Consider the following 16,468-nt stretch of genomic DNA (forward strand, 5'->3'; position numbering starts at 1 on the left):
TTTATACTGTTGCACAGTCTCATATATCCAAGTATTTAAATCTACTGTATAATCTTGTATGTCCAATTCACTCCATTGTGAATGTTTACTTGTAAACCGTTCTGAGCTACTGGGAGGACAGGATAAAAATCTAAATAAATAAATAAACAACCAGGCCTCCTGACCATTCCTCAGCCTGAGAGAGAAAAAGGGAGCAGTTCCCACCCCTTCACTTGCTGGATGGCATGTAGCGCAAGGGTGCTCTTTGGTACCCATCCAGCACAAACCTGGCATGAATTAGGGTCACAAGTGCCTGAGGATTCCACCCCTGACAGTTTTGAGGCAAAATGAGGTGATTTGGAGCTTCTAGAGAATTTTTGAAAAAACAACCAACCCAGGAAATCCAACATGGCCTCAGCGGCAGTGTTCTGGCACCAAAAAAAACAGCTCCAAAATGCTAAAACAACAAAAACCTGTCGGTTTTAGCATTTTAAATGTGGGGGAACACCAAGGAACAGGCAGAAACCTTTAAATTTAACACTTACAGACCCCCCCCCCCAGTTTTTCTCATAGGCTGTAACAGCCTTACTCACTATGACCTCTGCTGGCAATGTGCTGCAGCCTGCCTCAGCTCCAAAGGTAGCTGGATTTGGGAGAAGAAATCACTGCCTCAAAACTGAATATTCTTTCAGCACTGAATCTTCAGACGGTCAGTCTATCTGGTGTCTGGCTGAGCCTCCAAACTCAGTCGCGAAAATGGGGGCAGTGAAATGAAGCCTGCACCCTGTGAAATCCTGCTGAACCCCCAACGGATGTCTAACATTATGTGCTCAAGCTCCTGCAACCCAGTAGGTGAGCAATTCTCCAAGGGAAACGGGCCCTTAGCTCCAAAAATGCTTCAGCAGGCTGGGCAACAGGTAGCACAAAGGATCAGCTTGTCAGCTGCAGACCTCATGTCCATTTCTCTTCCATGCAGGCAGAGCTGTACCCTCGATTAGGGGAGCTCTTAGTACCAAAATAAAGCAAAAGACCGATAAACACTGACAAAAATAAAGAAATAAGCAGAGCAGATCAGAAAGACTCAAGACTCGTGTATAGAAGTAAAAACAACTGAAAAGGGCAGCAGAGCCCTCTGGTGAAGTAGGAGGGATTCAAAGTTGGAGTGGATTCTTTCTGCACAGCTCATGGGCACTGGGATATTACCCATCTATCCAGAATGACACACCTATTGCACTAAAACGACCACTGTCTATTTTCAATGAGCCTGGAGCTATGGATTCCCATCTGAGAATATTCTGTCCTGCTTGTCCTTGGAGAAAGGGAAATTACTCACCTGTACCAAGTGTTCTTCAAGGATAGCAGGACAGCATATTCTCACATACTTCCCCCTCCCCTAGGAGTTGCATTCTTTATGCTGTTTTAAACCAACTGAAAGTCCCAACAAAGGCTTCTAAAGTTTTTGTCAGAATTCTAGATAATGTCCATGCCAGAGCACTGTCAGATGATATCATTCACCTGTGAGAAAATTTTGTCCTGCCGTCCTACAGGTGAGTAGCTTTTTTTTAAATTCATGTATAAATCTTTACAAACACCCTTTGAATGACATTTCAGAATGACTATGGAAGCAAGCAATAATATCTCTGTGGCTCTGATCTTTCCTTGGCCCCAGGCTGCACCCTGTAACTTGATCTGAGAAGGGAAGCCACCCTTCTTACACTGGAACAGAGCTAACCTGGTCTCTGTCTCATCAGAGAGCAATTTCAAACTGCCCAGTTTGTTGACAAGTCTACTGGAACTTTTTAATGTGTGTCCTTTGCACCCGTTTTCAAGGGCTGAATATGCATCTACTTTCTCCTTCAAAATTACTGAGGGAAAACATATCCACAGTATCTACTTGTGCATAGCTTTGATAATCCATCTTTCTATGTACTATTTTCTCCCCGTCTTGGAAAAGCATCTGCAACGGTTTGAGTACATTTAGTTTAGTACAACATGCATACAACATACATGGTGGGCAATTTTAAGACAGTTGATTTCTTCAGATTGAATGCTTTCTATTTGTAGAAATTGATCTGAAAATTGCCTCCAAAATGCATTTGAATGAATACATTTCTGCTGCATTAAGCACTTACTTGTGCATGTAAAAGAAGATGTACCCACTTCTGTCTCGGTCATTCTGCACGGACATCTCCTGGATCCTAGATACTTCTAGGTCATTGTAGGTGAACCAACCTTGTTTTTTGATATCGTATACATCACTGATATAGTGTCCTTTAAAAACAAGACAAGATTTGTTTATTTCAGTTTAATTTCCTGCTAACAAACCAAAGCACTTATAGTGTGTAACAGCTTTAATATTCTGTAATATGGCAATAAAACATAACACAAAAACAAATAATACACCCAAACCAGACAAGCTAAAACACAGATAAAAATAACCACTTTTTGGTCAAGTAACATTATCAGTAGGTATAGATGCTTAGAACGCTCAGGGCTAATAGGAATAAACTTAAAAAAAAAACCCAAATAGGCAAATAGATTGGAATCCAGAGCAATAGGTACACAGGAGACAACTATGAGCACCTGCATACAGAAAACTTAAATACGAAGCAGTGAGCGGCATCCAAATAATCATGCAGAGGGAGGTGTACAGCACATTCAGAGGGAGGTGGCCCAGGCATGGTTCGGTGTGAGGCATCCCCCAAGCTCAGTCCGGCAGAAGAACCGGGACAAGGAGCACTAAACAAATTCCAACAGGCTAAATTAAGGGGAGACTGGCACAGCTCACCTGCACCTGCTGAGAGACTGAGCAAAGACTTGTTTGATCGAGGGAGCTACAGCTATTAATCCTACAACCAAAGTTTGGTCTCAGTCTCCACCTGCTGGTCAAAGTGAGCTATTACCCATCAGTGAAGCTATACCGGTCTGGAGAGGTGCTAAAGAAAAATCGTCCAAGGAAACATTTGGATGCTTGGAAGGAGGCGGGGAGGGGCTGGATGTGGGCAGATGCCGAAGGAAGCGACCCCCCAGAAGAACTGGAGACCTCCGGAAAAGAAGCAGGACCCCAAGCCACTTGTAAGTAAGCCTTGAATATGGCTAACACAAAATCAGGGGCAAAACCCCCTGGTGGCAAAAATGCATGCACCACAGGGGAAAAAGAAACACCTGAAACCTGTTCCTGTTTTTCTGAAATAGGAGGGTGGTCACCTGAGGCCAGAGGCAAAATGGCGGAGCTTCTTGCCAAAACCAGAGAAAAGCCCATCGTAAAATGCTCCCCTGACATCGGCAGAGCTAAAGAGGCCTAACTGGGCCCAGCCGCTAAAGAAAAAACCGCCAGCAAAATCAGCTGGTACAGTAAGAGAAACCAGATTTCCCAAACTGCTGGTAGACACGATGGCTGAGAGATCCCCTGTGTGGATGGTAAAGAAGCCCGGGCTTCTTCACCACTGATGGCCGACGAATGATGTACAAGCGAAGGGGAACCCTGCTTGCCAGCACATGAAGCACCTGCTCTCATCCTCTGTTGAAATCAATGAGACAATGTTGGCAATGGCTGTGTAAACGTATGCATCTGTCTTTTACCTCAACGATTCTATTGCCTTTATGGGGGAATTATGATTTGGATCCAGATGCCTTCAAGATTTTATTTGCAGAGATGGATTGGTGCCTTTCCTTTCAGGACCTTCAAGCTAGAGGCTCTTTGCAGGCCAGAGATTGGTTTTCTTATTGCCAAGTCTCCCATTATCTCTGCTCACTGGATCACAATACTTTAAATGAAGTCATGGTGGATATGGTAAAGGAAACTTTGACTTTGTCTCGTCAACCATGGACCAACCTTTCCTTTCACCAAGTCAGTTTGGGCAGTTTTAGTGCTTCCTGGGAATATGATGCAGTGGCGGTGGTGTGTAATCAGGATCTTGCCTTTCAAGAACAGATTACAGGTGATAGCTATTGTTTAGCAAGAACAGCATTACAAATTCCTGCTCCGTCTTTACATTTCACCTTATAAAGCATATGTGGCTGGGTTTGCCTCTCATGCCTGATGTCCCAAGTGCCATTCCACGACAGCTGGTTTGTTCCATATGTTCAGGTCCTATGAGAGACAGCAAACATTTTGGTCTTTTGTTGGACTATAACTATAGACGGTCGTACAGCAAAGGATCCCGCTGCAGGTGGATGTTTTGCTTTTTTCTCAGGATTTCCTCATTGGGATTGACTGAGGGAATAAGGAGAAATTAGGTTCTTACCTGCTAATTTTCTTTCTGTTAGCTTGTAGACCGGTATAGTCCTTATGAATGGGTTATATGCCTCACTGCTACCAGCATGTGGAGACTGAGCACAAACTTGTATACCAGGTTAGAATCGCCCTATTAATCCAGTCTGCTGAATAACCAAGCAGAACCTAGGAAAGACTTCAACTGAAAAATAGTATAACACATCCCGAACAGGAGTGTACAAAACAAACTGTAAGAAACTGTTGGTACTTGTGTAGAACTTACTCCTGGTATAGAAAACATCCCCACAGCTCACCAGCTAAGCCATAACCGCTGTTCTTACTTCTCCCCAGCTCTAGCAAAATTCTAGAACCCGCAAAAAACACACAAAATCTGCACGTGAGCAAAATCAAAACCAACAATCACAGCACCAGGACAAATAGAGTGAGGACTATACCAGTCTACCAGCTAACAGAAAGAAAATTAGCAGGTAAGAACCTAATTTCTCCGTCTATAGTGCTTGGTAGACCGGTATAGTCGTTATAAAAGGGACGTACCAAAACAGTATCCATTAAGGGTGGGACCCCCGAACGGCCGACACCAGAGCACATTCACCGAACACCGCGTTCCGATGTACTTAAACATTCACATGGTAGTGTCTTACAAATGAATGCAGAGAAAACAAATATCCACTGAAGGCACTAGCGAAAACTCAGCCCAAGAAGCCGCCTGACCCTTAGTGGAATGAGCCTTGAAAAATTCTGAAACAGGCTTCTTCTTCAGGGTCCACTGAGGAATTCTGAGGTGAAGTCTGGTAAAAGGAGTCACGTGTACTGTGGAGGCCATGTGACCCAGTAGTACCATCATGTGTCTTGCTGAGATTGAAGAGTGGGAAGACACTGTATGACAAAGTTGAAGGAGAGCTTCCAGACGTTGTTATGGAAGGAATGCTCTGAGTTGGATAGTCTCCAGAACAGCTCCGATAAATTGTAGATTCTGAGAGGGATTCTGAAGTTGGGATTTGGGAAAGTTGATTTCAAATCCCAAATTCTGTAAGAACCACATAGTCCGTTGGGTCGCTACAATAACCCCTTGAGATGTTGAATCTTTGATGAGCCAGTCGTCCAGGTAGGGAAATATCTGAAGACCATGGTTTCTGAGAGCTGTGTCTAACACTACTAGGCACTTGGTGAACACTCTGGGAAAAGAAGCCAGGCCAAAGGGCAGCACTCTGTATTGATAATGCAGATTCCCCACCCGAAATCTGAGATATTGGCGGGAGGCCAGATGAATGGGAATATGAGTATAAGCCTCCTTTAGATCCAGAGAGCATAACCAGTCGTTCTGATTTAGGAAGGGATAAAGGAATGCCAGGGATAACATGCAAAATTTTTCTTTGACTAAAAATTTATTGAGAGCCCTGAGAACCAAAATGGGTCGCAGATCGCCTGTCTTCTTCGGAACAAGGAAATAATGGGAGTAAAACCCCCTGTTCTGCTGTTCCAACAGAACTGGTTCGATGGCACGGAGACGAAGCAGAGCTTGATCTTCCTGAAGAAAAAGGGCGGTCTGGGATGGACTGGAAGGATACTCTCTTGGAGGGAGCTCTGGTGGAACCTGAGTGAAATGAAGAGAGTATCCTTCCCTGATAATTGACAGCACCCAGAGGTCAGATGTTATTATCTCCAACAGAGGAAAGATGTTATTATCTCCAACAGAGGAAAGATCATTCAGGGACAGAATGGTAGAGGTTATGCTCTGTTTTAAACAGTCGAAGAGGCTGCATAGCCTTAGGTGCAGCAGAAGGTTGAGATTTCTGTTGCTTCTGATTCTGCTGTTTCTTGGGAGGAGGGCTGTCCTCGGAGCAAAACGCCTCTGGTAAATAGGAGGAGGGTATGCAGGAGCTGGCTTTGGCTTAGGCCTGACAATAGAAGCAAAGGATTTTTCATGCTCAGACAATTTCTTGGTGGCTGCCTCAATAGATTCATCGAAGAGAACATTGCCTGCACAAGGAATATTAGCCAAGCGGTCCTGAAGATTAGGATCCATGTCAATGGTATGAAGTCAGGCAAGGCGACACATTGCTACAGAACAAGCAGCCGCCCGGGCAGACAACTCAAAGGCATCATAAGAAGACTGAAGTAGATGTAATCTGAGTTGTGATAGAGAAGCGATGACTTCTTGAAATTCAAAGTGCTTTTGAGTTTCTAAATAACTAAGAAATTTAGGCAAAAGAGCAATGAGAAACTCAAAATAAGTGACAAAATGGAAATTGTAATTGAGGACTTTAGAGGACATCATGGCATTTTGATAGATGTGACGTCCAAATATGTCCCCCTTCTCTTTCAGGAGGAACGGTAGCATAAACCTTGAAAGGATGGGATCTTTTCAAGAAAGACTCCACAAGTAGGGATTGTTGAGATAACTGTGAATTCTCAAATCCTTTACAATGGAGAGTTTTATATCTCGAGTCTAATTTGCCTGGAACAGCTGGAATTGCATAAGGAGTCTCCAGGCATCTGGTAAAAGTTTGAGACAAAAGCTTGTGAAGAGCAAGCTTAAGTGACTCTGCCAGAGGTTGAGAAAGATGCATGACTTCGAGATACTTCTTAGAGTATTTGGAACCAGCATCCAATTGAAGGTCAAGTCAACAGCCTTCTGACGAAGAAAAGAGGAGAAAGATAGCTGATCTGGTAATGCCTTGCCTCGAGAAGGACTCAAGGTCGTCGAGGCAGCCTGGGTTGAAGATGAAGCTTCGGCTGGAAAAAAGGCATCAAAAGAATAGGGAGACTTGGACGAAGCAATCGAAACTGCTGAGTCCTCGAGGTTTGGAAGTGGAGACCTCGATCGAGTCGGTGGTCTAGTAGAAGTAGGTGTAGATCAAGGCTTAGTTGAAGAAGGATGTTCTTTAGAAGAACTATGCCTGGAAGGATGCCATGATGAAGGTCTTGATTATCGGTGAGAACGGTGCTTGGAAGCAGATCTTGAAGATTGAGGAGACTTCGCCCCAGAGAGAGAAGCAGCTGATGCCACCAAAGAATGGATAGGATTGGAGGCTGTGGATTGAAGCTCCAGAGGATTGATGGAGGAACCTCGATGCACTCCCAAAGACTCTGCTCCTTGTATGGAGACTTCCGAGGCACTTGCAAAGAATCTGCTCCTTGCTTTACGTGTTTAGATGCCAGACCAGACACTCGCAGAGACTCTGCTCCCTGCATAGAGTGTGTAGACTCGGACTAAGGCATAGGAAGAGGCTCGACCTCACAGGAGTCTGCAGAATGCCCAGGCTGGATTAGAGTAGCTAGCTTCGGTCCCATTTTGATGAAAAACTGAACAAATTGCTGCTCTAACATGGTCTGGAAAGAAGCCGGCAAGGATGGATCCGCGTCTGAAACCAGACCACCTGCCTTGACTGGAGGTTCCACCGAGGCAGTGGAAATGTGCTTCGACTTAGAAGTCTTAGGCACCTTAAGCATCACCAGTGGAACTATCTGCTGAGCTATCTGACCTGAGGATACAGGGGAAGATACAGCCGCTGCAAATGAGGAAGGTCTGATGAGGCTCGAGGTCGAAGCAGTGGAGGCAGGAGGGCCCTCGGTTGAAGGCGAGACAGAGATCGGTTTCGGAGTCGAGGAAGTGGTCGAATCCATCTGGAAGAGTTTCTCCACTGAAAGTAGACGACGTTTAAGGGCTCAAGGTTGAAGAGTAGCACAGCGCTCGCACGACTTCGGGTGATGTTGTGGCCCAAGGCACTTGAGGCACCTGCTATGTGGGTCCATGAGAGAAATCGCACGTTGGCACTGGCTACATTTCTTGAAGCCTGTAGCTGGCCAGGACATAGAAGGAAAAACAGCCGCTGCAAGGTCGAAGCCCCTGGGCTGCGGCCGAGCGCCTGTCCCGGCAGCCGAACGGAGGAAATAAATTTTTTTTTAAAAACTAGAAATAAAATAAAGTAAGTACAGTGATTCGTGAAGAAAAATAACACAAACCACAGTGAGAGAAGGCACGAAGTAAGTAAGTTAAACGCAGAGAGTCAAAGATGGACTTCTCGGCTCTGCAGAAAACTGAGAACTGTGGAGACGTGCCCTGTGCTGGGCGGGAAGGCACTCGTGCATGCGCAGTGCGGCTGACTAGAAACTTCTAGTTTCTTCAAGCAAGTCTGCTTGCGAGGCTTCCGCATCGAGGCTCTGTCGGTGACGTCACCCATATGTGAGAATAGGCTGCCTGCTTGTTCTGGGATAATAAGAGACACAGTAAACTGCATGCTCTGTTACATAACGCTGGGAAACTGGACTATAGCAAGACCTGAAGTTGAAGACTTCATATACCAGAACTCACTAACAGCAATCTACAACTTAATCCTAGGAGACCTAAACCTATACCTAGAAGATCAATCATCCAAACAAGTAGACAACTTTCTCTCTTTTCTCAAAGCCTTATCCTTCCAAATGCTAAATCCACAAACAACTCATGAGAAAGGTCACCAACTTGACACCACAGTCTTCATGACCACAGTCTTCATGACCCACCCAAATAGAAATTCATACATCTAATGGTGCATGGTCCCGATCCATCTGGTCAGACCACTACACTTAATAATAATCTAATATAATAAAAGCCTAAGCCGCGCATGCACACTCCCATCGCTTGTTCCGTTTTCCGTACGCTGTAGGGCCCCTTAGGTAGGAGTGCGCATGTGCGTGGTGTGCGCGGAGGCTTGCGGCTGCGGCGGGTCTTGCCGCCTGAAGGATAAAGCCAAGAAGCGTCCCTTCCTGTAAGTTTGCCGCCGCCTCAGACGCCGTTCCTTCATGTTTTCACACTCGTGCACCACTGCTCCCTTAATGTGTTTGCTTCCCGATTCTATTTCCCTCCCTCCCTTCCTGTAAGTTTGCCGCCGCCTCCACTGCCGTTCCTTCATGTTTTAACACTCGCGCACCTCTGCTCCCACAGCGGTGGCTCCTCTCACGATGGGATCGTGAGAGGAGCCGCGGCGGCAACTTTAAACTTAATAATTATGCCAATGTTTTCCTGTTTTACGTTCTGCCTTGCTCCAATCTCACAAAAATATATTTTTCAGTCACTTTGGGTTTTTAAATTGCACCTATATACCCCAGAGGAAAACAGATCTCCTGGACAAATGGGAAATCAAAAAATTTCTTAACCCACTACATGCAACAACAAATAGGAAAAATAGAAAAACTTATAATAAATCAACCATACAATGGATATTAAAGTTCTCATGGTAAGTTTTCAGTAAATTGTTTTAACTCTTAAGTCTGCACATATATTCTAGCACCCGTTAATCTAACGGGCTTAAACACTAGTAATAATAATAAAAATAATAACTTTATTTTTTCTATACTGCCACAATCTTGCGACTTCTAGGTGGTTCACAATGAAGAAAAGCTGTACAGTCAGCGAATTATAGTGTATAAATAGATAAGATGTCACTGAGCAGTCAGTGATTACAAGGTGCAAATTGGTTAGAAGAAAAATATACATTGGATTACAGTAAAAGACTTAACTTTTTACATATTACAATGAAAATGCTCAGACCCCAGAGAATAGCTGGGTACAATTGAGAAGAGGACATTGTAGCTTACGGAGAATATAGGGTACCTATAATGAGGAAGAAAGAGTTCGGGGTGAGGTGTGGTAGCTTTGGTCATGGGGAGAGAATCTGGCTAGGACATGAATTTCTTAAACAAAGTGGTCTTTAATTCTTTCCGGAAGATGCTGTAGCCTAACGACATCAATGAAGTAGCCTAGCCAAGTTTGCTGTCTACCAGCTTGAAACTTGAATGTTCTGTCCAGGAAGGTTCGATATCTGCAGCCTGCGGTTTCTGGTAGATCTAGTGGAGTAGAATTTGAAGTGAGGTAGAAGGTAGTTGGGGCCCATTCCCCAGGTTATTTTGTAGCAAAAGCAGGAGAATTTGAATAGAATTTGTGCCCAGTACAAGTCTGTAGAAGGGACTAACGTGATCACTTTTCTTTAGTCCGAATATTAAGCTATTCTCAATTTTCTCACAGTTTTTTTAGGTATCCCCAAATAAATGATGTTACAGTAGTCCAGGATGGATAGAATCAGTGACTGTACCAGTATTCTGAAAGATATAGAGTCGAAGTATTTTTTTATGGTTTTCAGTTTCCAGAGAATGGAGAAGCATTTTTTTGTCACCGAATTTGTATGATCGGTCAAGGTCAAGTGGGTATCTAAGGTGACTCCTAGTATTCTTATAGTTTTTAATATTGGGTGGTCGTGACCGTTTATATGTATTGTTGTAGTTATTTTTTCTTTTGGGCTTGCCATGAAAATTTTTGTCTTTTCTGAGTTTAGTTTCAGTTTAGAATTTGTAGTCCATTGTTCAATTTCAGTCATGATGTAGGAGATGTGTTTTAAGGTGGCATTGGTCACATTTGTTATTGGAATTAATATGGAGATGTCATCTGCGTATATATAATATGTTAGGTTTAACTTTTGTAGTAGGTGACCTAGGGAGGAGATGTATATATTAAACAAGGTGGGAGATGGGGGGAACCTTGAGGAACTCCTGAAGAGCTTTTCCAAGATTCAGAGTAATTCCCGTTATTGATCACTTGATAAGATCGTTTGGTTAAGAAGCCTTGGAACCAGGTCCACACTCTTCCCGATAGTCCCATTGCATCTAGGCGTGTAAGCATTATTTCATGGTCCACTAGGTCAAAAGCGCTACTAAAATTTAATTGTAAGATCAGGGCGCTGGTACCTTGACAGAAGAGATTATATAGGTGATTAATGAGGAAGCCTAGGACTGTCTCGGTGCTGAATCCTTTTCTAAAACCTGATCGGTGATCGTTTAGGAGATTGAATTTATCTAAGTGGTTTATTAGTTCCAGGTTGACCAACCCTTCCAGCATTTTGGTGAATAAGGGGGTGCTCGCTATGGGTCTACAGTTGGACGTCAATGTGAGTGAGGTCTTCTGGTCTTTGGGGATGGGTGTGATCAGAATGTGTCCCATATTTTCCTGGTAAATTCCACTTTTAAGGGTGGATGTTGCCCAGTTAAATAGATCCCTTTTAAATTCAGGTACTGCAACTTGCATGATCTGAGATGGGCATTCGTCTAGTACAGTGGTTCCCAAACCCTGTCCTGGGGGACCCCCAGTCAGTCGGGTTTTCAAGATATCCCTAATGAATATGCATGAGAGAGATTTGCATACCTGTCGCTTCCATTATATGCAAATCTCTCTCATGCATATTCATTAGGGATATCTTGAAAACCCGACTGGCTGGGGGTCCCCCAGGACAGAGTTTGGGAACCACTGGTCTAGTAGACAATTTGATTTGGCGTATTTGTTGAACAGTGTGAGGAAGTTGTTCCAATCAGGGGGTTCGAAATGATTCCAGATCATATCAACTTTGGACTCTCTTTCCTGTGAGTTGAGGTGGAATTCAAAGTTGGATGAAGGGGAGGGTATTGAGGCTCTTAAGTCTATGATTTTTTTGCTGAAGTAGTTAGCGAGGGTGTTGACTGTTGGTTATCTGTTCATTGTGATTTTTTAGGATCTGTGTAGTGTCTGTTAATTTGTTTACTAGTTTGAACAATTCTCTACTGTTTGTATTGACTGCTCCAATTTTCTGTGCATAGCAATTATAACGCTTTTCTTTTATCAAGTTTTTGTAGTTTTTCATTTTTTGTTTCCAATTGATTTTATCTTATTCTTTGTCAGTTTTTAGCCATATTCTTTCAAGTTTTCTGAGTTCCTGTTTGAGGGCTCGTAATTCGGCGTCATACCACTCTTTTGTTGCTCTTGTGTTCTTTTTGTATGTTTGGATCGGCACTATTTGGTTTAATATATCTTTGGTGAATTTTTCCCATCTGGTAGGGAAATCTGGTTCTTCCTCTGATTTGAGGTGTAATTCATAGTGGGTCCAGAATTCTGTTGGATTGATGATGCTTCTGCGAGTGACTATTTTTTTCTCTCTGGCTTTGTTTATGTGTTTTGCAATTGAGTGTTTCTTTTGCCAACGTAACTCAAAATTGTAAATATAATGATCTGACCATATGCATTTTTCCCAGTTCCTATGTGATATTGAATCTTTGGTTCGGAGAGGTCTTTGTGGGAAAAAGTGACGATGTCCAGTTGGTGTCCCTTTTCATGTGTTTCCTCTTTGTCTGGTATTCCAAAGCCCAGGGTAGTTAGGAACGTGTCAATTTCGATCACTTCCGATTTTTCCACTTGTTCTAGGTGTACATTTATGTCTCCCAGTAGCATGTTATATGGTCCTTTTATGGTGTTGACCGAGAGGAATTCAAAGAATTCTTCTTTTGCACTTGTCCATTTTGGGGGGGGATGTAGAATAGTGTGGCAATTAATGATTCTTCCAATTCGATGTTAGTGATCTTACAAGTAATGGTTTCCAATTCTTCTGTGGTTTTAGAATCAATTCTAGTAAAGTCAAAGTAGTGTTTGAGGATTATTGCTAGACCTCCTCCTCTTTTCCAGCTTCTAGTTAGTGGAATGATTTCATAGCCCTGCAGTAGCATTTCCTTCAGTATGACATCTGTGTCAGAGACCATCCATGTTTCAGTTAGGAATAAGAGGTCTAGGTTCTTATGTTCGATCCAATCGTGTATGACTTGTGTTTTATTTCTCACCGACCGGGCGTTCAGATAGTATCCCTTGAAGTTCCTGTATTGTGTGGGGATGGGGGTTTCGATGTACTTCAATTTTTTTAAGTTACTTCTGTTTCTGGGCTTGCTTCTGTGTTGTTTGGAGGGTTTATGGGTGGGGTTAGCTATGGGGATTTGTAATGGGCCGAGTTCTGAGCAGTTGTATAGGGATTGGGGTGAGGTGGATGCTTCTTCAGCCTTCACATGCTAAGGAAAGTCAGACCCTATTTTCACCAAAAACACTTCGCAGTCCTAGTACAATCCATCATCCTCTCCAGATTGGATTACTGCAATTCTATCTACCTCAGCCTAACCAAGAAAAGTCTCCACAGACTTCAGCGGATTCAGAACGCCGCAGCTAAGCTTGTTTTCGCGAAAAGCAAATTTGATCACGTCTCACCACTCCTGTCTAAGCTCCATTGGCTCCCAGTAATCCCCAGGATCCACTTCAAATGTGCGTGTCTGGCCTACAAGATCCTACATGGCATCCTTCCTGCCGTTATCCCTCTATCCTGGAACTCCCCAACCCCTACTTCCTCCAGATCCTCCCAAATTTTTAAACTATCCTTCCCTTCCATAAAAGGTATTTCCCATGTAGGCAAACTTGGGTCATCCCTCCCCTTTAGAATCACTGAGATCTGGAATAACCTCACCTCCCCTCTCCGAACCTCAACCTCCCTCCAACTCTTCCGCAAACACCTAAAAACCTGGCTATTCTCAAAACTGTAACACTTCCCCCCTCTTAGGCCTCTCACCTTCCCCCTTTACACCTAACTCTTTAATCTCTCCACTGTAGTTCCTCTCTCATCCTTCTTCCTGTAAACCGTGCCGAGCTCCGCATTCGTGGAGATGGTGCGGTATATAAACCCAAGGTTTAGTTTAGTTTATTCAGTTTGAGTGGCCTATGCCAGGTGATATGCACTGGTATTGGTTCTACGGGTCTTTTGTCATTACACCGGCTTCTATAGCAGGTTAGGTAAATTATGAACAGTATTATCTGTGTTTTATTTGCCGCTCTCATTTTAGCTATTGTGGTTGATAGATAATTATACTTATCGCATGGAGTCGGGCTCAGGTTCACCACGCTGGTTTTCCGACTGTCTGGTGAGTTTCGGTCTGCTTTGCTTGGTCGCTCGCTAAATGGAGTAAGCCGGGCACCGATCAGCTGGGCGCTATTGGTACCACTGGCCTTTTTCAAATTGTTCCCTGTGGATCAAGGGGTGGGGCAGAGCACAATCACTCGCGCGCTCTGTGGAATCGGGCTCCTGCAAACTTGAAACTGTTGAGTCTGGTTCCTGCAGACTTGCCTGCTGGCCTCCCAGGATATGTTGGGGGCAGATGTGTTGACGCTTCACATGCTGGCGCTTCACGTAGGCACTCACAAAGGCGCACACGCCTTTGTCGTGCGCCTTCGTCGGCACGCTGAACGGCTGCACGCCGTTGGGGGAAACTTTTAAGCAGTCCCGGAGTCTCCCGCTGTTATGGGGGAGGGGCGGAGCAGTGCTCCCACGCTCCTCTCCTGATCTTCAGCCTGCGGCCAACAGTGGTGGGCAGCAGAAAGGCTGCACACTGTTGGGGGAAACTTTTAAGCAGTCCCGGAGTTTTCCGCTGTTATGGGGGAGGGGCGGAGCAGTGCTCCCAAGCTCTTCTCCTCTCCTCTCCTGATCTTCGGCCCGCAGCCAACAGTGGTGGGCAGCAGAAAGGCTGCACGCCGTTGGGGGAAACTTTTAAGCAGTCCCGGAGTCTCCCGCTGTTATGGGGGAGGGTCAGAGCAGTGCTCCCACGCTCCTCTCCTCTCCTTCAACATCAACTGGACCAAAAACAAAAAAAACCATAACAAAATCCAATAAAGTAATATACATCTCATGCAAATACATAGAAACCACCAAATTCTGGACTAAAATAGATGAAACAATCCAAGAAAACAACAAGGACTTCATCTCAGAATGGGAAAAATTGTGTACCAACACCCTTGATTAACTAGCCCCAATGCAAACCAAAAACAGCAGGAGATCAGACCAATGGTTTGACAACGAACTGCTACAACTCAAAAGTCAATGTAGAAGACTAGAAAGAAAATGGAGAAAACTGAACTTAGATCATACAAAATCCACCTGGGAAAAAAATCAACAATACAAATCACAATTAAAGGACAAGAGAAAAGCACACTACACCAACCTAATAGGCACGGAAAACCAAGACATCAAAAAACTATTCCAAATACAAAAAATCATAACTGACACCAACCCTACCTGACCACTAACAATACTTCGGTTGATGGTCTGGCCCAAGGCACTAACGGTTTGGGTCCGTGAGGGAAATCGTACGCTGGCACTGGCTACACTTCTTGAAACCCATTGCTGGCCGGGACATAGAAGGAAAAATAGCCGCAGAGAAGTCGAAGCGGCCTGACTCGCCAGTCGAATGGAGGAAAATAAAATAAGTTTAAAAAACAAACTGGAAAGAAAGAAAAGAACACAGCGATTTGTGAAGAAAATAAACACAAGCCGTGGTGAAGAGAAGGCACAAAGTAACAAAGTTAAACGCAGAGAGTCAAAGATGGACTTCTCGGCTCTGCGGAAAACTGAGAACTGAGGAGACTCGCCCTGCGCTGGGTGGGAAGGCACTCGCGCATGCGCGGTGTGGCTGACTCGAAACTTCTACGTTTCTACAAGCAAGTCTGCTTGCGAGGTTGTCCGCATCCAGGCTCCGTGGATGACGTCACCCATATGTGAGAATAGGCTGCCTGCTTGTCCTGGGATAATATGTTATTGCAAAAAGCTTCTTTATTGCCTAGGAAATGTATTCTTTTACTATGGCAGCAGGCTGAGGTGCCTACTGTTACAATTTGGAGAAATGAGCTGTTTATTCTATTTAAATTTGAATATTTGGATATAAAACACTGTGGCCCTGGTCGATGGTGAAAATTTCAGGCCATTTGAGCTCCTGTTTGGGATAGTCTGTCCCATAGAGCTCAAAGTGCTCTTTTGAATTTTTGACACTGGAGTGCTTGTGTGGATGGGGGTGGGTTTATTAGTTTGCTATTGTTGGGATTTTTTAAGTCTCCGTGACAAAACCACGCAGTAGACTTTTTTGTCGTGTAGCTTCATTTAAGGTTGTGATTTGTATTCAGATTGTTGTATGTTTTCTTTCAGGGATCTTTTTATAAAAAATTAAATAGGATTTTAACAAAATTTATTTGGCTTGGTAAAATGCCCAGAATTGCTTTAGTGTCGTTGCAAAGGCCAATTGTGGAGGGTGGGGTAAATTTTCCCAACTTTTATAGGTATCATCAAGCCTATATTTTACATCAAGGTATGTATTGGATCCTCCCAGAGCCCACTGATAATATACCAGATTGGTTCTGGCTAGAATGGAGACTTATGGTTCCCTTGCATCTTGGTCATGTAGTTAGTATCAAAATGCCAAGGTTATATAAACAGCATAAAATATTTGTGGATACCTGGAAAACTTTAAGGTATATAAGTAATCTAACTCCTATTCCAATAAATAAATCAACAACTCAAACGATTTGGTTAAATCCCAAGATCAAAATTGGCGGTTTTAAAATCATCTGGAAGCATTGGATGTTGGCAGGAATCCGTACTTTGGAGGATGTAA

General features: G+C 43.8%; 1 protein-coding gene across 3 annotated transcripts in view; it reads right to left on the reverse strand.

Moving 5' to 3' along the window:
- Positions 1–16,468, reverse strand: part of USP37 (ubiquitin specific peptidase 37) — a 465,383-nt gene that overhangs the window by 24,256 nt on the left and 424,659 nt on the right. For all 3 annotated transcript variants that reach the window (XM_033944517.1, XM_033944518.1, XM_033944516.1), the window contains exon 24: positions 2,112–2,250. In XM_033944517.1, the coding sequence (XP_033800408.1) occupies positions 2,112–2,250 (139 nt within the window). The remainder of the gene's footprint in view (positions 1–2,111; positions 2,251–16,468) is intronic.

This window comes from Geotrypetes seraphini, chromosome 5, assembly GCF_902459505.1.
Source record: "Geotrypetes seraphini chromosome 5, aGeoSer1.1, whole genome shotgun sequence".
NCBI classification, from domain to species: domain Eukaryota; kingdom Metazoa; phylum Chordata; class Amphibia; order Gymnophiona; family Dermophiidae; genus Geotrypetes; species Geotrypetes seraphini.